The sequence below is a fragment of the Pristiophorus japonicus genome, chromosome 15 (genome assembly GCF_044704955.1).
Source record: "Pristiophorus japonicus isolate sPriJap1 chromosome 15, sPriJap1.hap1, whole genome shotgun sequence".
In the NCBI taxonomy this organism is placed as follows: Eukaryota; Metazoa; Chordata; class Chondrichthyes; family Pristiophoridae; genus Pristiophorus; species Pristiophorus japonicus.
In genome coordinates, this window is record NC_091991.1 from 18,104,848 (window position 1) to 18,131,873 (window position 27,026).

General features: G+C 45.9%; 1 protein-coding gene across 1 annotated transcript in view; it reads right to left on the reverse strand.

Moving 5' to 3' along the window:
• The window catches only part of LOC139281363 (CD82 antigen-like), a 42,119-nt gene that overhangs the window by 10,872 nt on the left and 4,221 nt on the right, over positions 1-27,026 (reverse strand). The window contains exons 3-7 of the mRNA XM_070901515.1: positions 16,726-16,798; positions 11,052-11,185; positions 8,204-8,278; positions 3,468-3,566; positions 1,686-1,838 (exon numbers count right to left, since the gene is read on the reverse strand). Coding sequence (XP_070757616.1) covers positions 1,686-1,838; positions 3,468-3,566; positions 8,204-8,278; positions 11,052-11,185; positions 16,726-16,798 — 534 coding nt within the window. The remainder of the gene's footprint in view (positions 1-1,685; positions 1,839-3,467; positions 3,567-8,203; positions 8,279-11,051; positions 11,186-16,725; positions 16,799-27,026) is intronic.

Consider the following 27,026-nt stretch of genomic DNA (forward strand, 5'->3'; position numbering starts at 1 on the left):
TCACGGCAAACGAGCCAAAGGTGGGCAGAGGAAATGTTACAAGGACACCCTCAAAGCCTCCCTGATAAAGTGCAACATCCCCACCGACACCTGGGAGTCCCTGGCCAAAGACCGCCCTAAGTGGAGGAAGTGCATCTGGGAGGGCGCTGAGCACCTCGACTCTCATCGCCGAGAGCATGCAGAAAACAAGCGCAGGCAGCGGAAAGAGCGTGCGGCAAACCTGTCCCACCCACCCTTACCCTCAACGACTATCTGTCCCACCTATGACAGGGACTGTGGTTCTCGTATTGAATTGTTCAGCCACCGAAGGACTCATTTTTAGAGTGGAAGCAAGTCTTCCTCGATTCCGAGGAACTGCCTATGATAATGATGATATATAAATGCAAGTGTGTGTTTCTTTAACCAAGAAATGGCGAATGAGTTGGCTACACCTACAGAGAGGCTGATTTTAACCTGCGTGGCTGACTCAACACATCGACATTGGACTTCTAGCTTTACCAGAAAACGATGACAATGTGAGTATTAGGAAGTGCTTGTACTAAGTCACCACCGCAGCCAAGAAAATGTTGCTGCCAAAGGTTTATTAATACTTCAAAGGCTAATGTTGCCATATTTTTGAACAAACTTTGCCATATTTGCATAGAGGTAAGGAAGAAACGGTGACGTCACAACATAAATTAAATCTGCATTGTAAATTAATTTTAAAGTGGTTTGAAATAGAACTAAGATGCAAATCTAAAGACCAGATCTGAAAGATTTGTTTTGCAACAATAAGAGCGCTGCCACTGTATACCTTTCTCAGTATAGTCAACATTATTTCCAGCAGCAGAACTTTCAGAGCCGCGTCCTCTGGACTGATCCACTGCAAGGGATAGCTAATTTTAAAAGGTAGGTGTGAACATGCAACAGTTGCGGAGGTGGGGGACACAGGACACCCAGCCGCCGCTCTGACCACATTTTCCTGGGTTGGGGGTCTTTACCTCTGCAGAGCAGACAGAATTGTCTTTCTTCAGTTGGCATGTCCCCACTATTCAATTCTTTACCTGTTTGCTCCACATGGGTATTCGAATCACCCCGGGCACCGTCTCCCCATAGTGTAGAGTCATCCCCAAAATGCCAATTGTATAATAAAGATTTTAGAGTTGAGAATTATAAATATGCAGATTTTCTTTTAGTAAATATCCTTATTTGCCACGATGGTAAATCAGCGGTGGACAAGTTTTTTTGTCTTCTTAGGTGCATTACCATGAGCCATGGGGGAGGGGTGTGGGGGGGGGGGAATGGTAGGGGAGGGGGCAACAAATAGGCCAGGATTTTCCTCCTCTTTGCGGAGGTGGGGGGGGGGGGGGCGGGGGAGGGACAGGACACCAGCCGCCGCTCTGACCACATTTTCCTGGGTTGGACGTCTTTACCTCTGCAGAGCAGGCTCCCGCCAACATACCCACACCCAAGAGGGAGCCCACCACTGCCAAGGAGAAAGAGGAGGCAGTCCTCCCAGTGAGACCTGAAAAGGGGACAAGCTTAACGAGGGAAGAAGAGCCCAAGGAATTTACATTTTTTTTAGGCCTTGAACCCATCTGTTTCTAATGTATTATATTCTGGCATTATATTTAAAATATGTAAACATGCTATTTTTCAGTACAGTTGATATATATGGAAGAATTGAAACTGTTTTAGTACCTTACCTGTGGGTATATGTAGCTACTCTCCGTGACAGTACAGAGGGAAGTAGTATATGGTACAGTAAAATTGCTACATGAACAAGGCAGAGTCTTGGTAGATACAATCAGTTCATTCGCTTCCCAATCTGTGGAATTGTAATATCCACAACATTGAAACTAGGATACAAAACAAATAACATTTGAAAAAAGTCAGTAACCACTTTGTATTTATTTTTCTAGTCGGCCTCCTGTAGTTTGCGTTTGAAAGTTTCTAAGATTAGGGGTATTATGCAAAGTGGTATTACCAGGGGCATTTATGAGTGGAGCATAAATGTCGGCATGGACCAGTTGGGCCGAATGGCCTTTTTCTGTGCTGAATATCCCACGTATTCATATATAATCAGCACTGGGGGTGGCCCGAGGATCTGGCAACACTGGGATGGAATCTCAGGGTCCAGTCATACTTTGAGGTGGGTGTCATGTATCTTACATTATTATATATAACTGTATCCTAACATGCTATACATGACTGTAATAAGATATGACCTGTAACCACCAGCATACCTTACCACCAGGGGCGCACTTGCAAGAGACAGGTATATAAGGACAGGTCTCAGGCAAGTGCAGCATTCCAGAGCTGTGAAATAAAGGTGCAGGTCCAGAGTGACCTTGACTTCACTACATGCCTCGTGTGAATCTGTACTGAGGGGACAGGACTTTACAGTGGGTTTCCCGGGTCTGGGAGCACTGGGAGGGTTCACAAGGTTCCAGAAACACTGGAGATGAAGGTTCTGGGAACGATGGGGTTGGCTTGAGTTCTGGGTGCACAAGGAAAGGATGCTGGGACTGAGGAGAATTGGGATAAAGGTGTTCTCAAGGTCTGGGAGCAGTGAGGGCGGTTATGGTGTTCAGGGTCGCTGGACATGTGGTCTGGGGCTTTGTGAGTACTGTGTGGAAGTCTTGGGGTCTCGGAGTGGGGAATGGAGGAAGTCTGAAGAGAGAGATACTGTGGTCCAGCAGGACCTGAAGTACATTTTGAAGTATTGGGGGTAGCTGGGATATGGCAGTATTGGGGGTAAATGGAGTCTAAATCCTTGTGGGGGAAAGGAGTCCAAACATCAGGTCCATGCCCCTGTAATTTTCAGGTGGGCCTGTAAATGTGCAACAGGCCCACCCCCTGAAATATGTAAATGAGAAAAATATCTCTCCTAGTGAAGCCATGGAAATTGAGTTTAAGGGTCACCAGAATAAAAGCTCAATACAAGTAGACCTTCGGGCAGGAAGAAGAGAACCATGAGGAAGATCCCTCAGTGTCTGAAAGAAGAGAGAGCATGCAGAGAATCTTGAGTTCGGCCACAGAAATTGAGACTTGAGGGATCTGGAGCCAAGGGAAAAGAAGTCAGTCTGAATAGCCCTCCCTGAACTTGGCCAAGCTTGACAAGTGCTGACAAGTAAGGAGGGTCATCACAACAGAATAGAAGGGACAATCTGTGTGGTTGAAGCCTACAGGTGGAAATGGGGGGTATAGAAGTAAAGTGCTCTACTGTGAATAACATTGTAAGGATGTGTGATATGCAGTGGATATATGCTGTATTGTAATATTCTGCATGACCTGCTACTCAAAGGCACATCAAAGTGGTCAGCCTTGCTTGCACACTGCCTGAAAATAAAGTCTTTGTTCTGTAATGTTACTATTATATGATTTTTCAAGATAATCAGGAATAGTAATAGTTATGACAAAGGGGGTGCCCTGCAGGTTATAACTTCTTAATTATTGTTTTGTGGATTTGGTTTTTGTAAACTTACTTCTCTCTGTATGATATCCAAAAGGTTCCAATTTGAAAAGTTGCTATTGCCATATTGCTCGATGGCCTCAATGGTTTTCTCATCCATCACAGTTACAATCTGTTAAAATTAAATATATTTGGATTGAACTTTCTTTCAAAGGTCAGCAACACAACAGAGCTGCTGTTGAGTGAAAGAAATAGAAGATAATCTTTTTATAGTCGCACAAAAAGACTCTGAAACGGAGACATTCACTGCGAGTAATTAAATCAATAATGTTAATATATATACAGTGAGTCAACCACTGGTATTATGGTTCTGCCTGTTAGTTCTGTATTAATTTGCTGAACATCAGTTGCTTCTTAACACAAAACACTGACTCACAAGAAGGTTTCTGAAAGGCATTACAAACTGGCAATTAATTTCTTATGTATGCGATATATTGACATTAGTAAAATAAAGAACCATTTTTACTCGAATTAAAGAACTGATGATTAGATCACTGACGTTAATGTAACAGCCCACTATACATCACTAAGTGTTGTTGCCATATGGAGCGAAAGCAGTACACCCACATGGAAGAGTAAAGGTGACTCACGAACACCTCTGATGTGGCACATACGCATTAGGAGTCATTCTAATCATACAATTGAATATGGAAAAAATGAGTGAGAAAGTGCTATGAAACTGCATCGACTGGTTCAGATAATGTTACAAACAGGACGCAGTTTGGTTGTTTTTTTAATTTCACTGTGGCGCTGAGACACATTGGAACTTCAGGTTTTATTTTTTGTTATATTAATCTTGTGACATTGTTCTTATTTTTGATTTCCCACCATAGTGGCTCCTGGCTGTCATTCAGGCCTTAAGACTGCCACCAGCTTCTTTACTAAACAGTGTTTGTAAATGCTACATGACAGAACTGGAGCATTGGCAACATTAAAATAACAAACATTTTTAAATAATCATATGACGGAAGAGGGAATTTGAATGAGAAATGCCTTGGTCGGAATTTTGCCGGCGCTCAACGAATGGGATGGGTGGCGGGTCAGTTGTTAAATTTTAAATGATTGACAGCGGGTCGGGAACCCGCTGTCGAAATGCACACACTGAACATTCCCGATGTCGGGTCTGTTAGCGCTGAGCAGACCCAACGCGCAGTGGCGGGGGAGGCATTTAAAATCATTCGTGGCTTGTTTGCAGCCACTTATCAATGATTGTTTCCCAGCTTTTTGGATTTGGCAGCTCGCCCCCCTGTTTCCCGCTGTGCCTACACCTCATCTGTGAAGCTGAGGCAGGAGGTCAGTGGCCATTGAATCAGCTGATGAGTTGACAGCTTCAAGCATCAGGTCAAAGCTCCCACCGGATTGAGATATGTTCCCGTAACCACTAGATTCTCTAAACTGCATTTCAACTACGGATTCAGGATGCTGCAAGTCTTTACACAAGCCTCCAGTCTGACCTCATTACCTGTCCCATCATTGACAGATCGCTTCATCACTACTTCAATTGCCATCTATTCCATCAGCATGGGTGCCGTTGAAACTCTCTCACCTTGGTCCTCAGAATCCCACCACGATCAGCCCCAACACCAGCATCACCAGGCACACCAGCAGCACATACAACAACACCAACCTTCTCTGCCACCACCTGATGTTACACAGGACAGATGGCATCAGCAGCCGACCACATTGTTGCCCAGGAGGCCCCATTTACTTCACTTGACCTTGTACACCCTGGCTGCCACATGATGTGCCAGGTTGGCACCACCCCACACCAACAACATAAAGCATCCCAACAATATCTAAGCCATTCCTTTCACACTGATCAGCATTGCGGGAGGTACCATTATGTCTTACCATTCACTGCAGCTCACTAAGCCACTTCCAAAGATGCACACAAGTCTGTCCAAGATTGCAAAGTGTTGAAAATATTGATTCCAATGTTTGACAGCACATTAACAGAAACTTTACATAAACATTGGCTAAAACACCAAAGAACCTACCCTTGTGTGTTATTAGTTGGTATGATTGCACAAGGATGAGGGTGAGTGTGTGAGGTGGCGTGTGAGATGGGAATATGATAATGTAGATAGAGAGGGATGGGTGGAGGTGCAAGGTGATTTGGTATGAGGAATAATGTGCAAGAGTAGGGTAGGGAAGGCAGAGTGATGGGGATGTGATGAGAGGCACAGCAGGATGAGGTTGAATGTGGCTTTGTACTAATGTTTCATGATCTAATGAGATAATTGAAAGGTTTGCCCCACTGCAGCCTGGTCCTCCTGACTACACCCCTGCTTGTGACCTCCTGTGCAATGTGCAACCATGCTGCGTTCGTGTCCTGGGGCAGTCCCTTCTGCTCATGGGAAGGGACGAGAACCTTCCTGCATGCTATGACTTGCTGTGACTCCCTCCATAAGCATATGGAGGGAATCATTGGAGAGACTGGGTGCAGCCATGCACTTCTGCGCAGTGCTTGTCAGTGTTTGCAGCACCTCAGTACTATAGAACACTGATTGCACAAATGTCAAACTAAATTCGGGCAAAGTCCCTTTAAGGAAACCGGCTGATGACGCCACCAGATCCGCTTCGTTCAATTGGCCGGGAAACTCACTGGGCGGGCTTAACAAGTCCAATCATCAGAAAGTCATATTGGAGGCTGGAATGGGGCCAGTAGCGGGGCCGAGACCTGCCACCGACATTGCCCGTCACAGACCCGCCGAGGGATGGTAAATCGCAGCCCTTATATCAGACACTCGTAGATGAAGTAAGTTTTTTTAATATGAAACAGAACGGTATTTAAAATCTTGTCACTGTAAAATTAATCAATATTTCAATGTGTAGGACTTACAGAATCATAGAATAGTACAGCCATTTGGCCCATCGAGTTTGGGTCGGCTCAATTTTTTCTCCTTCAAGTGTTTATCCTTTTGAAAGTGACTGTTGAATCAGTTTCCACCACCCTATCATTGGCCCCTCAGCCACTGGAAACAGCCTCTCCCCATTTACTCCATCCAAATCTCTCAGGATCTTAAGCACCTCTATTAAATCTGCTCCCAACCCTCTCCGCTACAAGGAGAACAACCCTACCCTCTCCAGTCCATCCACGCAACTATATTCCCTCATGCCTGGAACCACTCTCGCAAATCTTCTCTGCGTTCTCCCCAAAGCCTCCAAGTCACTCCCAAAGTGCCCAAGTTTCAGCTTGAGTTGCTCCTATTTTTTTGGAGCAACTAGTTTAGTATGGAATATCTTAGAAATCGCAATTCTCGGCATTTAGATTGCTCCAGTTCTAGTTGGTGAGAATAGTTTTGTTTTAGTACAGTTTTTTTCCCAAAAGGGGCGTTACCAGCCACTTACGCCTGTTTTGCAAGTTTAGGCAGTGAAAAGTTACTCCAAACTAACTTAGTGTTGATTTTTGTATGCTCAGAAAAACCTTGCCTACGTTTTAGAAATTAGGCGCAGGTAGCGAGAGATGGGGGGCGAGGCGGGGGGAGGGGTGATGTTAGAGGGAAGTTAGGGGATTTTACAAAGCATTAAACACTTCACTTTTACCAATAAAGAGCCATAATCAATAACAAATGATAAATAAATCAATAAACCAACCAATAAATCAATAAATCAATCAATCAAAAAATTTTTTTTTAATTAAAAATAAAAAAAAATTAAAAATTAAAAATCAATCAATAAATAAAAAATTAAAAATTTGTACTCACCTATTGCAGCACCGGGAGCCATCCAACAGCCTGCCGAAAAGCTGGTCGGACGGGCCCCACCACCGAGGAGGTGTTCGGGCGGGGCCCGCCACTGGGGAGTAGTTTGGACGGGGCCCACCGCCGAAGAGCTGCTGGTTGGGTGGGCCCTGCCGCTGAAGATGTGCTGGTCGGGCGGGCCCCACCGCCGAGGAGGTAAGGGCAGTGGCGACAAGGTGAGACGAGGGACGGTGAGGCAGGCAGGCCACTCGGCCCGGGATAGGGGTGGCGAACAGCGCGACATCCTTTTGGCCAGTGATCGGGTTGCCCGGAGACAGGACGCGCTGGGAGGGCCAGGAGCTACTGCGCACGTGCGCAGCTGCAGGCACTCTTTTTGGCCAAGGGTTGTAGCTCCGCCCCCAGCTGCTTGTGTTGCATTGCGTTGACTGTGAAACAGGCCTGGGCTCGGAGAATCGCGAGGTAAGTTTTAGGTGCTTTTATTATTCTAAAAAATAGGCGGGCCTCTTGGAATGCGCCGTTCTGGGAGGACATCCAAAACTTGGGCCCAAAGTGGGGTGCCCAGAATTGAACACAATACCCAGGACTTACATATCTGGTGTGTGATAACATCAATATTATATGCAAATGATTGGCATCATAATGCTGGAGGTATGTAGCAATGACTGAAGATAATTTCCCCACATTTAATATTGCTGCTTTCACTCACTTTACTGTATAAAGTTCCGCTTTTTTCACTGTTGTATTAAATGTTTCACAATGTGGGTAGATGAGTTCTAGAATTTTGCTGGGGATGCATTGCGAGTTATGAGGCAGTTTAAGTGATCTGGACAGGCAAAGATAGCACAGGGTATCATCAGAATGTTTATTACTGATTATATTCATAAAACGTGAATATAACTTATTTAAAAAGCTCAAATTTATTGCACAACAACAAACTGGAGCTCAAGATCAACCATCTTCATTTGATCCATTTATTAACTTAGAATAATCCTATAAATTAATTGTCCTATTGGGTTTGGATGGCCACAGCAAAATTCATACTTACCGTATCATATTGAATGAGTACAGCCAATTCAATAGCAAGTTGAAGAACGAAAATAAGGATCATAAGTAAGAAGTACTGAAAATAAAAATAAATAAATCAGTGTACAGTTCCGACAGCGTTTCCCAACCTGTTGAATTATTTGATTCCATATTAGAGAGGGGGTAAATTTGATTTTGTGCAATTGTGTGGAATGGGTGATAGCCCGTTTTTCAACTCTTCCGATTTTTATTTTCTTTGACGTCAAAGGGACCAACTTTGGTCATGACTTGCATTAATTTTTTTGGAGTAAGTTGTTTTTTCTGGTGTAAGTTAAAAAATGCCATTTTCCCCCAAAAGTTTGCTTCAGAGTAAGTCAGTTCGGTACGATTTTTTTTGGGTCAGTTTTATTTCAAAAGGGGGCGTTCCCAGATACTTACGCCAGTTTTGGCCATTTATGCCACTTTGGCCAGCACAAACTTACTCCAAATCGACTTAGGTCAGCATATGTGGCCAGCTCTGAAAAACCTTGCGGGCAGTGAAGAGAAAGCAGCCCACATTCGGCAGACATAAGGGCAGGGATCGGTGAGGGAAGGGAACTGGAGAGGACCTCAACAACCAAGCACCAAACATTGCAAGGAAAAGCTCAAACAATTAAAATACTAATAAAAATGAAGTAAATCCTACCTTAATCTTTGACGTCGGCCTGGGAAGGCAACGGGACGGCCTGTGCGTAAGGCCATTTGGCCTGGGATAGGGGAGGGAAGATGCGCATTGGGAATCCAGAGCGACCAGAGAAATGCGAGCTGCTGGCCGCAATATCACTGAGGGGGGGGGGAGTGGGGAGGGGTGGGTAGCCAGAGAGAGGGCGACAGAGAGAGAGAGGGCGACAGAGAGAGAGAAGGCGAGAGAGAGATACTGGTATACAAAACACTCTTTCTCCCCCTCCCCCAAAACACTCTTTCTCCCCCCCCCCGCAAAAAACATTCTTTCTCCCCCTCCTCCCCCAAAACTCTCCTCCTCCTCCCCGCCCCCCCCCCCCCCCCCCCCCCCCCCCCCACAATCAGAACTTTCAAACAGAACCATCAATGAATAAAAAAAAAAATTGAAGTCCTACCTCGGCCTGGGAACTCAGCGGGCCAGCCGGCCGGTGCAGGAAGCCACTCGGCCGGGGATAGGGTGCGACGAGATCGGGGTGTCCCTTCGGCCGGGGATAGGGGCTGTGAGCATCGGGTCCTGCGCAGGCTTCACTGCGCATGCGTGCAGCTGCTGGCACTGTTTTCGGCGCTGGCCTGTTGCTCTACCCCCCACTTCAGAATGCACACTACGTTGGGACTCCGGGGACTCGGAAGAGCGGCTAGGATGGGGCGACTTTTTATCGGCGCCGTTTCCAGCACGCAAAGTCGGTGCACTTAAGGTAAGTGCGCCGAAAAAAGGGGTTGGGCAAAATTGAGCCCAATAAGAGTGTAAATAAAAATTGGTCTCTTTTCTCTTGAAAAGAGAAGGCTGAGGGGTGACCTAATAAAGGTCTTTAAAATTATGAAAGGTTTTGATAGAGTGGATACAGAGAGAATGTTTCCACTTGTAGGGAACAGCAAAACTAGAGGCCGTGATAATTAGATAGTCACCAAGAAATGAAATAGGAAATTCAGAGGAAATTTCTTTACCCAGAGAGTGGCGATGATGTGGGACTCGCTACAGCAGAGAATGGTTGAAGCGAATAGCATAGATGTATTTGATGGATTTAACGGGAGGCTAGATAAGCATATGAGGGAGAAGGGAATCGAGAGTTCTGCTGATAGTTAGATGAGGAATGACGGGAGGAGGCTCGAGTGGAGCATAAACGCCGGCACGGACTGGTTGGGCCGAATGGCCTGTTTCCGTGCTGTATATCCTATGTAAAACAGGCTGTCGATTTGCTATTTCTCATTTTACACTTTTGCACAAAGTCAAAATTACCCCAAGAGAAAACACCCCCTCACAAAACCCTCCCAAACCTCCGCTCCCCGCGACCTTCCTGACGCCTGGCCTGGTGGTCTCCGAGCCATCCAACCTTCGTAGGCCCAAAGCTAGTGATCTGGTCTGAATTTCGGACAAGCTGCTGGCTGTTAAAATGGATTGGGCCTCACTCTGCAGCTCACAGGTGAGTGGCCCACCAGCTTTCCGCCCAGGAGTTAAAATATCCCCTAAAATCTGGTCATTTGTAAGTTAGCACCAATAAGAATGACTGTGAAAGCTACCAATTGCTTTTCTAATGTCCTTCAGTGAAAGGAACCAGCCAACCCTGCCCAGTATGCCCTTTACGTGACCCCACTCCCACACTACTGATTGGCTCTTAATGCCCTCTGAAGCAGCTATGGCATTCCTGTGAACAACAAAAATGAAGACAATACTGAGGCAATCATAAATGGCACGGTATGAAATTAGTGGAGGTTTTACCACATTAGTAATTGTTTTGGTCAAAGAGACCAAGCATGTGGACCTATCAAATTATTAATTATTGCTACAGAGGTTATTATTTATTCTTAATATATACTTTAGTTAAATAAAATAATGCATCATACAGAGTTTAAACCAACAATAACCAGGATGGGAAGAATTTTAATTTATGGGACACAATGAAAATTTAAAAAAATGGAATAGTCATTTTGGGGGGAATAAACCAAAGATCATATAATTGTTACTTATCCAAGGGTGATCTAATATATCTTCAATAATAATTTATGACCAATAATGGAAAACAGGCTTTGCATCTGCAACTGCCAGACATAATAATGCAATATTTACAGAAGCATGCTGTAATAAAATAGAGGCTGCACAGAACATCATTATTTCTTTGATGCCAGGAAGTTTTAAAGTGTACTAAACTTACAAGAATAAACAAACATTTCACTTCTTTTATACTTCCTATACATCCCACCAAGGACACTACGGTAACAGTGATACCAATCACAAGGAAGCAGTAGGCAGCAATGCTTAAGACATTATCTTGATCATCTGCAGGGACTGAATAGTTGAGAAAGCAATTAGTACAGAAACTCGGAAAATGTTCTTTCATGTTTGTCCAACATGTGTCAAATGTTGCAATGAAAACAAAGCTTATTATTCTGCATTAAATTGTTACAATAATGCTTCAAGTATGACAGTAATCATACATTATTATTCATAAATTTTAAATGGGCTGCTATTTCCAAACTGCATCTTCACATTCATATCAGAATATCTGAATAGCAAAACTGGTGTGTAGAACAATTTTACACATACAATGGCACCATTGGCTATTGGCATAATTTCCAATCTGATCATACAATTAATTGATGACGTCAACAGAAGGGACTATTTTGATTAAAAAATGATTACCCAGTTACATAATACAGAGACACAAATATACTTGCACATTTGAGCAATATTCTTATTATTTACTTACCTCAGTTACATTTAATATTTGCTGTTTATTAGTAAAATGCAGAGCCCATTTTGTTGTGATATAAATGTTATATATTATGATATGTTGTTCGACTGGTACACTATTGCCCAATGTAGAACTGTATCTCTACTATTCTAGACATCAGGGGGGCCGAAATTGGCCGAGGTTCCGCCCACATCCACCGAGGTCCCGCCGCCAATGTTGGTTTTCTGGGCGATCCCTCTGGAAACAGCCATCTGCCGTCGAGGTTCCGCCCGACGGGAGATAGGTGGGGAAGGGTTCCGTCTACATCAGATTGTGCCGCCCGTCCATGCCGGATGTTGGAAAAGTGCCATTTTCGTCAGTTATGCTGGCCTCTTGCCGGTCAACCTGCCGCCCGCCAAAAGGACCGCTCGGGAAAAGCAGGTCTGACCTGGATGGCAGTTGGCCAGCAGTGAGATCAGGTGGGAGGGAGGGGGAGGGGGAATGCAATCAGCCAGCAGTGAGATCAGGTGGGAGGGAGGGAGAGGGGGAATGCAATCAGCCAGCAGTGAGATTGGGTGGGAGGGAGGGGGAGGTGGAATGCAATCAGCCAGCAGTGAGATTGGGTGGGAGGGAGGGAGAGGGGGAATGCAATCAGCCAGCAGTGAGATTGGGTGGGAGGGAGGGAGAGGGGGAATGCAATCAGCCAGCAGTGAGATTGGGTGGGAGGGAGGGAGAGGAGGAATGCAATCAGCCAGCAGTGAGATCAGGTGGGAGGGAGGGAGAGGGGGAATGCAATCAGCCAGCAGTGAGATCAGGTGGGAGGGAGGGAGAGGGGGAATGCAATCAGCCAGCAGTGAGATCAGGTGGGAGGGAGGGGGAGGTGGACGGCAGTCGGGCAGCAGTGGAAGGGAGGGAGAGGGGGAATGCAATCAACCAGCAGTGAGATCAGGTGGGAGGGAGGGGGAGGTGGACGGCAGTCGGGCAGCAGTGGAAGGGAGGGAGAGGGGGAATGCAATCAGCCAGCAGTGAGATCGGGTGGGAGGGAGGGGGAGGTGGACGGCAGTCGGGCAGCAGTGGAAGGGAGGGAGAGGGGGAATGCAATCAGCCAGCAGTGAGATTGGGTGGGAGGGAGGGGGAGGTGGATGACAATCAGCCAGCAGTGAGATTGGGTGGGAGGAAGTGAGAGGTGGACGGCAGTCAGGAAGCACGGAGAACAGGTGGGAGGGAGTGCTGAAGGCCATCACATCACGGCAGCCAGGCAAATGCTGCACCATATGAGTGAGACTACTGGAAAAAAGTTAGGTGCATGTTGCATTACTTTATTGCTGATGGTGATGTTTAAATTAAATGTCATAAAAGCGACTGAAATGTATCTAACCTGATGGAGGCTTTTTTGTTGGATCTTGATGAAAGTCCTTCATTGAGAAGCCCAATGGCGAAGGGAAAATTATTATGAGTAACTGAAAAGTGTTCAGCATATCACATTTTGTACATCCAAGCTGATTCATTAACTGTGTCACACAATATACTGCTTGTAACTGATGACCATGTCATCTCACGGATGGCACTCCTCCAAATTTGGCCTCGAAAAAATAGGGTTGAAGTGCAAGCCTTAAGGTCTGCCCTGCAAGTAGGTAAAGTGAGAGTCATTGAATGGCAGGCTTCCTGCATTGGTGACCCTTTTGTCATCTTGCGATGGCCTGATGACAGGACCCATTATACACTGCAGTCAGATGTGGATGGGAAGTGATTCCTGATGAAGCAGATGGCCTGAGGGACAGATGTGTGTTTCTCACAACGCACCTCACATGCGTTAAAATGACACATGCACCAACAGAGGGTCAGCAATGTGAGTGTATTTACAAGTGCAGAATAACAAAGGTTACATAAGATTTATTACATTTACATAAATTTACAGGAGCAACACTCACCCCTCTATCCGGCACCACCACCTCTTTTCCCCCTCCTTGCACTAATGCCTGATGTCCTCCTCTTCTCTGTTATGTCTTTAATACTCTTATGAATGACTCCACGAGGTCTAGTATTGTACTTGAGCTGTTGTAACCTTAGTCCCATTCATTGTAACTCCAGAGTGAGGCACAAGCATGATGGGCAGCCTTTTATACTGGGCCCTACACACCTATGCAGGTGACGCTCAGGTCTCCCACTGCAGTGCCCTCTGGTGGCACACCTTGTGTGACTATACAGTTAGTATACATGGCCTACATACATGACATCACTTCTCCCCAAGTTTTTAATGCAAATTGACTCGTACATTGACGGTGACCTGGGCTTTGCTCTTCCTGGTTGACCATTGGAGGATCGCTTCTAGCTTGGGTGGGTTGGTAGTGAGATTTGTTGCCAGTGGAGGTCCCCGTGGTTTCTGGTTGTGAGTCCATGACTACTCCATTCTCCCCCACACACAAAAATCATGCTAATGGCCCATTACAGGCAAGTTGCATTCAAGTTCATCACATGGGTTTTACTTTTACATCTTGGTACATTTGTTGGGTGGATTACAGTTACGTTTCTTTTTGTGTGGTACATTTACATGATCAGTACAGGTATATCAGTGCAGATACACAAGGGACAGTCTAGTTCCAGCACGGCCGGATGAGATCCGGGTCGTCTGGTGGCGGCGCAGTGCCCCATGCTAGTGGGCCTGTGAGCGAGGTGAGCTCATTTTGCTCGAGTTGCCAGAGCTCAGGACTCTTGCCGTTACTCCTACTGTCGGGCAGGCCCAAAGACAACTGATGTGTCTGTGACCTCCCTGTCCTTTTCGTTTGCACAGTGTCGCTGCTGCTCCCTGGGAAGCAGTCTGAGCGAGTGAGCATTTCGTCTAAGACGGTGGGGCTGCCTCGTCTTGTCCAACAATTCGCAGGGGACTGCTGACTCGCTTTCCTTGAGGGCACTGTTGTGAACACTCTCTAGTTTGGGATCCTGGCTAGTCCAGATCCCATTCGGAGGAGCCGTTGCGGGTCACCCTTTGCCCTTGAGCATTGCCGTGGTGGCGAGTGAGTTTGTGGGCTGCGCCTTTTCCACCCGGATGGTGGGCGACGGTAGCCGACTGCGAGCATAGGCGCAGTTTACTGTTTCTGGCCACCGAGTCCCACTCCCGCCCGCTCCTGGTCACCGACTGTTGCCGACTGCCGTTGCCGCTGCCACCCACACAACGGAGCTGAAAATGGCTCGCGACGGGATCCGGTGGCAACAGGCGGCAAAATCAGATCTCCCGCCCGGGGCCGCCAAGAAATGGGTGGGCCGTAGCCAGGACCAAATTCGAACCCCAAGGGCCTGTATCAGGAATAGATATGGTGACCTGAATTTGGGTCGGGTCCGCCAGTTAACGCCAAAGCGGTGGCCATGGGATTCTGATGCATGGCCACTGCTAACAGATAGTAATGGGTCTTTCTGAGACCCTGAATTTCGGCCCCATAAAGCCTGTGATATGATACCTCATATGTGGTTTTACATTTGCAATAAAATTATTGTTTGGAGCTGCTCCAACAGAAGTATATGTGCGTGAGTTCGTTGTGAGTTAATAAATGAACAATTAACAGATTTCAAAGGTCAGAGTGGAACTACAATAGAATAAACTTCCACTGAAGTAAATGAGGAAAAGTGTGGGCTTTTTAAAATGTTAAATCAAACGCGTATAAAACTAAGCAGAATAACCTATTTTCTAACTTAAATATGCATGTTTCTTCTCATTGCATAAATTTAAATTGTCAGTATTTTTTTAAGCCACATGTGTAGAATGAAAAATGGGCTGGTATTCATAAAATCATAGAAATTTACAGCATGGAAGGAGGCCATTTCAGCGCACCGTATCCGCTCCAGCTGACAAAGAGCTATCCAGCCTAATCCCACTTTCCAGCTCTTAGTCCGTAGCTTCGTAAGTTACTGTACTTCAAGTACTCATCCAAGTACTTTTTAAAAGTGGTGAGGGTGTATGCCTCTACCACCCTTTCAGACAGTGAGTTTCATACCCCCACCACCCTCTGGGTGAAAATATTTCGCCTCAATTCCCCTCTAAACATCCTATCAATTACTCTAATTCTATGCCCCTTGGCTTTTGACCCCTCTGCTAAGGGAAATAGGTCTTCCCTATCCACTCTATCTAGGCCCCTCATAACATGTATCTCAATAAGGTCAGCTTTCTCTGTTCCAAAGAAAACAAACCCAGCCTGTCCAATCTTTCCTCATAGCTAAAATTCTCCAATAAATCTCCTCTGTACCTGTTATATATGCAGACTATAGATATACTCTCTGTATAGTCACTGTACAGTTGCATAAGATGGAGACTAGTTACCTGATGTACTATCAATAAGGTTTACACTGTGTATATACTATACTGGCACCACTAGAGGGTGCAACTGGTGGAGACCGGGGTTTCCTGCCCCTGTGGTGGAGGCTGTCCACCAGAGGGCACTGCAGTGGGAGACCTGAGGGTCACCTGCATAGGTGTGCAGAGCCCAGTATAAAAGGCTGCCCACCATGCTTGTGCCTCACTCTGGAGTTATGAATAAAGGACCAAGGCAATGAGTACAACACATTGCCTCATGGAGTCATTCATAAGTACATTACAGATATACAGTACCCTCTCCCAGGGCAGTGTTCTGACAGGGCAGGAGGTCTGCTTCTCCCTCCAACACATCCAGAAGAGCGACCCAGTTTTCTGGATCGATTGGCCACCCTGCCTAAATGTTCTCTCATTCTCCACCTTGATCTCACCCAATTTCAGATGGGATCACAGAGGAGAATCCAACCCTTCGCATCTAATTTTCAGTGGCTTATTTTTAAACTCAAAATGATGTGACAGACATCATTATACACCCATGACAAGTGTTACTTTGTGAAGATGAATTTGTTTGTTTTATTGTTGACAATGTGCACTTTGGAATGGTACGATCCAGGAAATAATCTCTTTCGGTGCATGCTGTTTCATCACACCCCATTGTTAATTATATACACACATGACAATAAACCGAGCTGTATTTATAGAATGGGTAAATGTACTCCACTTAATCTCTGAATTATATGTAAGAAAATTGTTAGTGTCACACATGAAGCTATTTAAAGATGTCAGTCTCTTATTCTGTATTCTAATTTCCCCCAATATCTCCATAGTATACAGTAATTAAAAAGTACTCACATAGCGTGCTAATAAAACTGTTCTCATCCCATAGGATCCAAATGCCACATCCTAAAATGATTGCTCCAATAATCTGAAAGAATGTACATGTTGGAACATGTTAAATCAAATAGACGAAGAGAAATTTTGTGACTTATAATTTGGGGCTCTACATAGTGACATGGCTGCACTTGTGAGTAAAATGGCCTTTTGTCTGGAAAAATTACTTCCACTTGAAAGAACATAAATACTTGGAGCCGCTTTAAAAAATATATTTTCTCCCTTCCTTTTTTATTTTCCATTAGTTTTCTTCCCTCTTCTACTACAGAAAAATGGCTGCGGTCAGAGATGAGTTAGATTATCCACTCACTAAATGGGTAAAAGAGCCATTTTCATCTGGAGGAGGAAACATTTACTGAGATAGTCTAGCATTGCCTTTTGATGCAGCTTGGCAACCAGTGCTCAAAGAAAAATGATTTATTAGATTCAGAATTTATTAATGAATTGGAAATGGTTGGTAATTATGAGGTGAAGGATCATTTAAGCACAAGCAATCATCATTTTTATTTGACATGTTGTTGAGGATTACCAACAAGAATATTAGAATTCAAGTGCTGAACTTCAGGAGAGCACTTTTTTATCATGAGGGAGGAACTATAAAAGATTCACTTGCAGATTAGAAGCTGAAACTACAGAGAAATGGTTTATTTTCAGAGGCATTTAAGAGTCCAGATGAAATCCACGCCACTTCGAAACCATTAGATTATATCTCTAAATGTCAAAATGACTTAGTAGATAAATAAAAGCATGAAGCAAAAGCATAAGGAACTTTACACAATATAGAGAATCAGAAAATGAAGGCAATTAAGTTAATTAAGGCAGCTAACAGAGAGCGACCAAGAAGAGTGGAAATTAGCAAAACAAACTGTGATGGTCGTAAAAGAGGCAAGAAAGAAATGTTTTTTGCTATGCTTATGCCAGCTCAAACGGGCGAAACTGGTTACAGATGTGCGAATGTTAACAGATTACTCAGTTCCATTCTCCAAATGAATGATGCTTGATGCTACAACCAAGTTGACTGAGACATTGAGAAATGTATAAAAATAGATTGATAATATTGGAGGAAATGTAACATAAGTCAGATAAGTGCCAAGATGCAATCGAGTCATACATCAAGAGATCATTGAGGAACCAATGAAAGAAGTGCAGGGAACTTGGCAAATATATTTAGGAGCCCACTGAGACTTGGGGAGATACCCAAGGACTGGAAGGTGGCCAATGTTCATGTAGTATCGGTACTTAGTAAAGGTCAACGCCATGACCCTGAAAGTTATAGGCTAGTGCGCTTGACAAATCTCACTAAGTGAATGGCTACAGAAATGGAGGAGAAGTAATTAAATGGAATGCGATTGTCGAGATGTTTATATGTGTTCTGGGACAGGGCTGGGGGATCTGCTCAAGCAAACATGTGATTGTTTTAATTTGGAAATTAGGTTGGTACTTCTCCCCAGACAAAACAAAACAACGTGAAATGATAAAACTGAGACTATATGAGCTGGAATAAAATGGCTGGTTGATTACACATGGACCTCAATGTCTTGTATTTCCAGATGGAACTCTGCTTTTTATAAGTTGCTTAAAGGCAAGGAAAGGATTAAACACAAATATTCTAAAATTGTCTTTGACAGAAAAGTGCGTGAAATGGCAAAATATGTTAGAATGGCTAAAATTATGCAAAACAGTTATGGAGATGCTCAGCAGTTAGATGGGTTTAATGTGGGCAAATATAAAGAATGTCATACAGGTGGGAATAAACCTGAAAGGAGTGAAGAAATAAGTAGCTGAGCCATCTAGATCATATTGGTCGAGAGTCTCTGCTGGGTTAGAAGATCTTACTCAAATCAGTAATAGGGCCACTACAGTTGGTCTCAGTACCCGTGCACTGGGGAGGTGAAATTCAATGAGGAAGACTTGCTTCCACTCTTAGAATGAGTGCTTAGGTAAATCAACAGTCCAATACAAGCGCCACAGTCCCTGCCACAGGTGGGACAGATAGTCGTTGAGGGTAGGGGTGGGTGGGACAGGTTTGCCGCACGTTCTTTCGGCTGACTGCACTTGATTTCTGCATATTAAGACACTCCAGAGTGAGAACCATGCCTTAGGGGCTGGCTGGGATCCCTTGGGACTTCAGGGGATGCGCTCCCTGGTGGCAGATCATGGGAGTGCATGCTTTACAGATACACAACATCACATCAGTTAGGGGTGCGTGCAATAAAGGTGCAGCAGTTATAATGGGTGACTTTAATATGCACATAGATTGGGATAGCCAAACTGGAAGCAATACGGTGGAGGAGGATTTCCTGGAGTGCATAAGGGATGGTTTTTTAGACCAATATGTCGAGGAACCAACTAGGGGGGAGGCCATCTTAGACTGGGTGTTGTGTAATGAGAGAGGATTAATTAGCAATCTCATTGTGCGAGGCCCCTTGGGGAAGAGTGACCATAATATGGTGGAATTCTGCATTAGGATGGAGAATGAAACAGTTAATTCAGAGACCATGGTCCAGAACTTAAAGAAGGGTAACTTTGAAGGTATGAGGCATGAATTGGCTAGGATAGATTGCCGAATGATACTGAAGGGGTTGACTGTGGATGGGCAATGGCAGACATTTAGAGACCGCATGGATGAACTACAACAATTGTACATTCCTGTCTGGCGTAAAAATAAAAAAGGGAAGGTGGCTCAACCATGGCTATCAAGGGAAATCAGGGATAGTATTAAAGCCAAGGAAGTGGCATACAAATTGGCTAGAAATAGCAGCGAACCCGGGGACTGGGAGAAATTTAGAACTCAGCAGAGGAGGACAAAGGGTTTGATTAGGGCAGGGAAAATGGAGTACGAGAAGAAGCTTGCAGGGAACATTAAGACGCATTGCAAAAGTTTCCATAGATATGTAAAGAGAAAAAGGTTAGTAAAGACAAATGTAGGTCCCCTGCAGTCAGAATCAGGGGAAGTCATAACGGGGAACAAAGAAATGGCGGATCAATTGAACAAGTACTTTGGTTCGGTATTCACTAAGGAGGACACAAACAACCTTCCGGATATAAAAGAGGTCGGAGGGTCTAGTAAGGAGGAGGAACTGAGGGAAATCCTTATTAGTCGGGAAATTGTGTTGGGGAAATTGATGGGATTGAAGGCCGATAAATCCCCAGGGCCTGATGGACTGCACCCCAGAGTACTTAAGGAGGTGGCCTTGGAAATAGTGGATGCATTGACAGTCATTTTCCAACATTCCATTGACTCTGGATCAGTTCCTATGGAGTGGAGGGCAGCCAATGTAACCCCACTTTTTAAAAAAGGAGGGAGAGAGATAACAGGGAATTATCGACCGGTCAGCCTGACATCGGTAGTGGGTAAAATGATGGAATCAATTATTAAGGATGTCATAGCAATGCATTTGGAAAGAGGTGATATGATAGGTCCAAGTCAGCATGAAATCATGCTTGACAAATCTTCTGGAATTTTTTGAGGATGTTTCCAGTAGAGTGGACAAGGGAGAACCAGTTGATGTGGTATATTTGGACTTTCAGAAGGCTTTTGACAAGGTCCCACACAAGAGATTAATGTGCAAAGTTAATGCACATGGGATTGGGGGTAGTGTGCTGACATGGATTGAGAACTGGTTGTCAGACAGGAAGCAAAGAGTAGGAGTAAATGGGGACTTTTCAGAATGGCAGGCAGTGACTAGTGGGGTACCACAAGGTTACACTGTACATTAATGATTTAGACGAGGGGATTAAATGTAGTATCTCCAAATTTGCGGATGACACTAAGTTGGGTGGTAGTGTGAGCTGCGAGGAGGATGCTATGAGGCTGCAGAGCGACTTGGATAGGTTAGATGAGTGGGCAAATGCATGGCAGATGAAGTATAATGTGGATAAATGTGAGGTTATCCACTTTGGTGGTAAAAACAGAGAGACAGACTATTATCTGAATGGTGACAGATTAGGAAAAGGGGAGGTGCAAAGAGATCTGGGTGTCATGGTACATCAGTCATTGAAGGTTGGCATGCAGGTACAGCAGGCGGTTAAGAAAGCAAATGGCATGTTGGCCTTCATAGCGAGGGGATTTGAGTACAGGGGCAGGGAGGTGTTGCTACAGTTGTACAGGGCCTTGGTGAGGCCACACCTGGAGTATTGTGTACAGTTTTGGTCTCCTAACCTGAGGAAGGACATTCTTGCTATTGAAGGACTGCAGCGAAGGTTCACCAGACTGATTCCCGGGATGGCGGGACTGACCTATCAAGAAAGACTGGATCAACTGGGCTTGTATTCACTGGAGTTCAGAAGAATGAGAGGGGACCTCATAGAAACGTTTAAAATTCTGACGGGGTTTGACAGGTTAGATGCAGGAAGAATGTTCCCAATGTTGGGGAAGTCCAGAACCAGGGGACACAGTCTAAGGATAAGGGGTAAGCCATTTAGGACCGAGATGAGGAGGAATTTCTTCACCCAGAGAGTGGTGAACCTGTGGAATTCTCTACCACAGAAAGTTGTTGAGGCCAATTCACTAAATATATTCAAAAAGGAGTTAGATGAAGTCCTTACTACTAGGGGGATCAAGGGGTATGGTGAGAAAGCAATAATGGGGTACTGAAGTTGCATGTTCAGCCATGAACTCATTGAATGGCGGTGCAGGCTAGAAGGGCCGAATGGCCTACTCCTGCACCTATTTTCTATGTTTCTATGTTTCTATGTTTCTATGTTTCCCCCCAAAGTCAAAGTGAAAACTATTTACAAGGTGAGGCGGTCGGGAGCCTTTCTTTCCCTGGTGGACCGCCTCGGTACAAATGTCTGTTCTGGGGTGTTGGCTGTCCCCTTGCTGGGCTGGCGTGTTGTTGGCCCTGCAGGGCTGCTGGGTGAGCCTGGCCTTGCTGGGCTGTTGTGCGTGATGGGTTCAATTTCCTGGTCCGGGGTGGTGTCGTTGATCCTTTGGGTGTGTGTTGTGGGCTCGAAAATGGTGGTGTCTGCAGTGGGTTATTCAGGGCTGTCTGTGAACCGCAGCCCCGTTTGGTCCAGGTGCTTTCTGCAAATTTGTCCATTGTCTAGTTTGACTACAAACACCGTACTCCCTTCTTTAGCTATCACCGTGCCGGTGATCCACTTGGGACCATGTCCATAGTTTAGCACATACACAGGGTCATTCAGATCAATTTCCCATGACACAGTGACGCGATCATCGTTTACATTTTGTTGCTGCCGCCTGCTCTCTACCTGATCATGCAGATTGGGGTGAACCAGCAAGAGTCTGGTTTTAAGTGTCCTTTTCATGAGTAGCTCAGCCGGGGGCACCCCTGTGAGCGAGTGGGGTCTCGTGCGGTAGCTGAGCAGTACTCGGGACAGGCGGGTTTGGAGTGAGCCTTCCATGACTCATTTAAGGCTCTGTTTGATTGTTTGTACTGCCCGCTCTGCCTGCCAATTGGTGGCTGGTTTAAACGGGGCCGAGGTGACATCTTTGATCCCATTGCGGGTCATTAATTTTTTTAATTCGTCACTGGCTAAACATGGCCCGTTGTCACTGACCAGTATGTCAGGCAGGCCGTGGGTGGCAAATATGACCCTCAGGCTTTCAATGGTGGCGGTGACGGTGCTTCCCGACATTATTTCACATTCAATCCATTTTGAAAAAGTATCCACCACCACCAGGAACATTTTACCGAGAAACAGTCCTGCCTAATCGACATGGATCCTTGACCATGGTCTGGAGGACCAGGACCACAAACTTAGTGGTGCCTCTCTGGGCGCGTTGCTCAACTGAGCACACACGCTGCATTGCCGTACACAGGACTCTAAGTCAGAGTCGATACTGGGCCACCACACGTGGGATCTGGCTATCGCTTTCATCATTACTATACCCGGGTGTGTGCTGTGGAGATCCAAGATGAACGTATCCCTGCCCTTTTTGGGTAGCACTACGCTTTTACACCACAAGAGGCAGTCTGCCTGAATGGACAGCTCGTCCTTTTGCCGCTGGAACAGCTTGATTAGCTCTTGCATTTCAACGGGGATGCTGGCCCAGCTCCCATGCAGTACACAGTTTTTTACTAGGGACAGCAGAGGATCTTCGCTGGTCCACGTCCTAATCTGGTGGGCCATGACAGGTGATTTATCATTTTCAAACACTTCCATGACCATCAACAAGTCTGCGGGCTGCGCCACCATCAACAAGTTTGCAGGCTGCGCCATTTCCACCCCCGTGGTGGGCAATGGTAGCCGACTGAGAGCATCAGCATAGTTCTCGGTGCCTGGCCTGTGGTGGATGGTATAGTTATACGCTGATAGCGCGAGTGCCCACCTTTGTATGCGAGCTGAGGCATTAATATTTATCCCCTTGTTTTCAACGAACAGGGATGTGAGGGGCTTGTGATCGGTTTCCAATTCAAATTTGAGGCCAAACAGGTACTGATGCATTTTCTTTACCCCGAACACACACGCTAATGCCACTTTCTCAATCATGCTGTCGGCCCTCTCGGCCTTAGACATGCTCCCGGAGGCATAGGCGACAGGTTGCAACTTCCCCGCAATGTTAGCTTGTTGTAATACACACCCGACTCCTTACGACGACACATCACATGCTAGCACAAGTCTTTTACACGGGTTATACGATGCAAGCAGCTTGTTGGAGCATAAAATGTTTCTGGCTTTCTCAAAAGCAATTACTTGATTTTTTTCCCCATACCCAGTTCTCACCTTTACGCAATAACACATGTAGGGGCTCTAAGAGGGTGTTTAACCCCGGTAGGAAGTTACCAAAATAGTTGAGGAGTCCCAGGAACGACCGCAGCTCCGTGACGTTCTGTGGCCTGGGCGCGTTCCTGATAGCCTCTGTCTTAGCATCTGTGGGCCGAATGCCGTCCACCGCGATCTTTCTCCCCAAAATCCCCACTTCTGTTACCATGAAGACGCATTTCGGCCTCTTCAGCTGCAGCCCAACGCGATCCAGTCGCTGGAGGACCTCCTCCAGGTTTTGCAGGTGCTCGACGGTGTCCCGACCCGTGACCAATATGTCGTCCTGAAAAACAACCATGCATGGTACCGACTTGAGTAGGCTCTCCATGTTTCTCTGGAAGATCGCTGCAGCCGACCGAATTACAAACGGGCAACTGTTGTAGATGAACAGTCCCTTGTGCGTGTTGATGCAGGTGAGGCCCTTTGGAGACTCCTCCAGCTCCTGCGTCATGTAGTCTGAAATCATGTCGGACTTGGTGAACGTCTTTCTCCCTGCCAGCGTCGCAAATAGGTCATCTGTCTTAGGTAGCGGGTATTGGTCCTGTAGCGAGAAACGATTAATAGTTACTTTATAATCGCCGCAAATCTTGACCGTGCCATCACTTTTGAGTACTGGAACAATCGGGCTGGCCCACTCGCTGAATTCCACTGGGGAGATGATGCCCTCGCGTTGCAGCCAGTCCAGCTCGATTTCCACTCTCTCCCTCATCATGTGAGGTATCGCTCGCGCCTTTTGGTGAATGGGTCGTGCCTCTGGGACTAAGTCGATTCGCACCTTCGCCCCGGAAAAGTTTCCAATGCCTGGCTTAAAAAGGGAAGGAAATTTGTTAAGAAGCTGGGTACACGAGGCCTCATCGACATGTGATAGCACTCGGATGTCATCCCAGTTCCAGCGGATTTTGCCCAGCCAGCTCCTTCCAAGCAGTGTGGGGCCATCGCCTGGGACAATCCAAAGTGGCAGTTCGTGCACCGTGCCCTCGTAGGTGACCTTGACCATGGCGCTGCCCAGGACAGTGATAAGCTCTTTGGTGTACGTTCTCAGTTTCGTGTGGATGGGGATCAGGACTGGTCTGAGTGCCTTGTTGCATCACAGTCTCTCAAACATCTTTTTACTCATGATGGACTGGCTTGCGCCAGTGTCCAGTTCCATGGCTACGATTAAGCCATTCAATTTTACATTCAGCATTATAGGTGGACATTTCGTCGAAAATATGTGCACCCCGTGTACTTCAGCATCTGCCTCCTCTCTCTGAGGCTCAAAATTGCATTGATCCACCATGGACTGATCTTCCTCTGCCACGTGGTGTTTGGCAGGTTTTGCAGAGCTTGCAGCGTGTCTGCAAGCTCGTTGGAGGTGCCCCATTGTTCCACAGCTCTTGCAAACATACCCTTTGAAGCGGCATAAATAGGCTGAATGGAAGCCTTCACAATGCCAACAAGGTGTGAATTGCCTTGCATTCATCCTTTGTTGGGGACTCTGAGTCATCTGAGTCACTTGAGGCCTGCTGGTAGTTGCAGACTTGTGGTTTCTGCCCTGTACATTTCTGCTCGCAAACACAGTTCCAGTTAATTTATGAATATTGTTAGTACTTGTGTGCTGAAAGATTTGTTTGGTGTTATCACTGGTGGACATAAACGCCTGTGCTATCGCAATGGCCTTACTGAGGGTCGGTGTCTCTACAGTCAAAAGTTTTCGTAGGATGGTCTCGTGGCCAATGCCCAGTACAAAAAAGTCTCTGAGCATTTGCTCCAGGTAGCCATCAAACTCACATTGTCCTGCAAGTCGCCTTAGCTCGGCGACGTAGCTCACCACTTCCTGACCTTCAGATTGCTGGCACGTATAGAACCGATACCTCGCCATCAGCACGCTCTCCCTCGGGTTAAGATGCTCCCGAACCAGTGTACACAGCTCCTCATATGACTTATCTGTGGGTTTCACCAGAGCCAGAAGATTCTTCATGAAGCTGTAGGTCGGTGCCCTGCAGACCGTGAGGAGGACCGCTCTCCTTTTTGCAGCGTTTCCTTCTCCGTCCAGCTCGTTGGCTACAAAGTACTGGTCTAGCCATTCGACATAGGCTTCCCATTCCTCACCCTCCGAGAATTTCTCCAGGATGCCCACAGTTTGCTGCATCTTTGCGTTGGATTCGTATACTCGTCGCCAGTTATTGTGTTCTGAACACAGATGAGACTGCTCACAGGAAGGTTAAAGTAACAGTGACCTCAGTCTTTATTAAGACACTCCTGAGTGAGGAACAGGCGTTAGGGGCTGGCTTATATACAGTGCTCCCAAGGGATGCTGGAATCCCTTGGGACTTCAGGGGATGCGCTCCTTGGTGGCGGAACATGGGAGTACATGCTTTACAGATACACAACATAGGGTCCAGCTCAGTAGTAATGTCCAGCCATGGTCAAAAGACCTGCCAATGCTTACTGTCTCGACTCTAATATGAACAAGGTATATGGAACTATACCATAGCAAGCAATTAACACCTCCAGGGAGAAAAATTAGCAAGAACATTAAAAACCAAAGAAGTTGGGAGCAGTAAGTTACTGACGTTTTATAATATGTGAAGTGTGAGGTGTTGACTAATACTGCTGTATTAAAATTCAGTAAACCCGGCACAGTCTCAACCGGCCAAATGGCCTCTTTCTGTACTGCAACCATTCTATGATTGTATGAAATAGATTGTTAAGGTGCCAGCCTTCCATCCTGCCCTTCATAAATTCCACCTTAAGCAGCCTTGGACCTATTTTCAACCATTCTCTCCTTATACTCCTCTGTCTCTCTCTTTCTCGCTCCACTTTCTCAAAACCCATGGTTGCGATCAAGCTTTCAGTCACCTCTCTAAACTTTCCTGCAATGGTTCAGCATCCCTTTTATTTATTTCCCCCCTCCCCCACTCAATCTGTAAAGCACCATGGCACATTTTACAGCTTTTTATTTTACAAATGGAACAAGTGAAGTTGAACAATGTAAATCCCATCGAAAGGAAGCATTGTATGTGACATCATAAGAGTGGATTTCGCTTGCCTGCCAGTTCTTCTCCCCAATATAAAATCTTTCCTCAATATTTTTCCATATAATATAATAACTCTCTCCAGGGAGAGGGTTAAAATGTCAAAAATCTGAAACCTGACCCCAACTGGCCTCAAACACATCCACGTCTAGGTTTAACGGGTGCCTAACCTGCTCTCCAGAAGCGTGTCTGTTATTTAAATATGTTAATGAGACTCCGTGCCTCAAATTTGACGACAGTTTCAAATTTAAGTGCTGCGTGCTCGAGAAACCCAGCAGCTGAAGGGGGATGAGAATGGTCGGATCCATCAGGGTATCTTTCGAGTACTGAGGTGGGCTAGGAGGAGAAGAAGTGCTTCCCCACCTGGCCCCTAAGCTGACCTGCTTCCCTCCCCGCGATTGTATCACCCCCGCAATTGAACACTCCTTCCCCGAGATCAGAACCCCCGATGATCAGACATCTCTTCCTCCCCGTGATCGGATCCCAGTCTTTGCGATCTTCCCTCAACCTCTGATC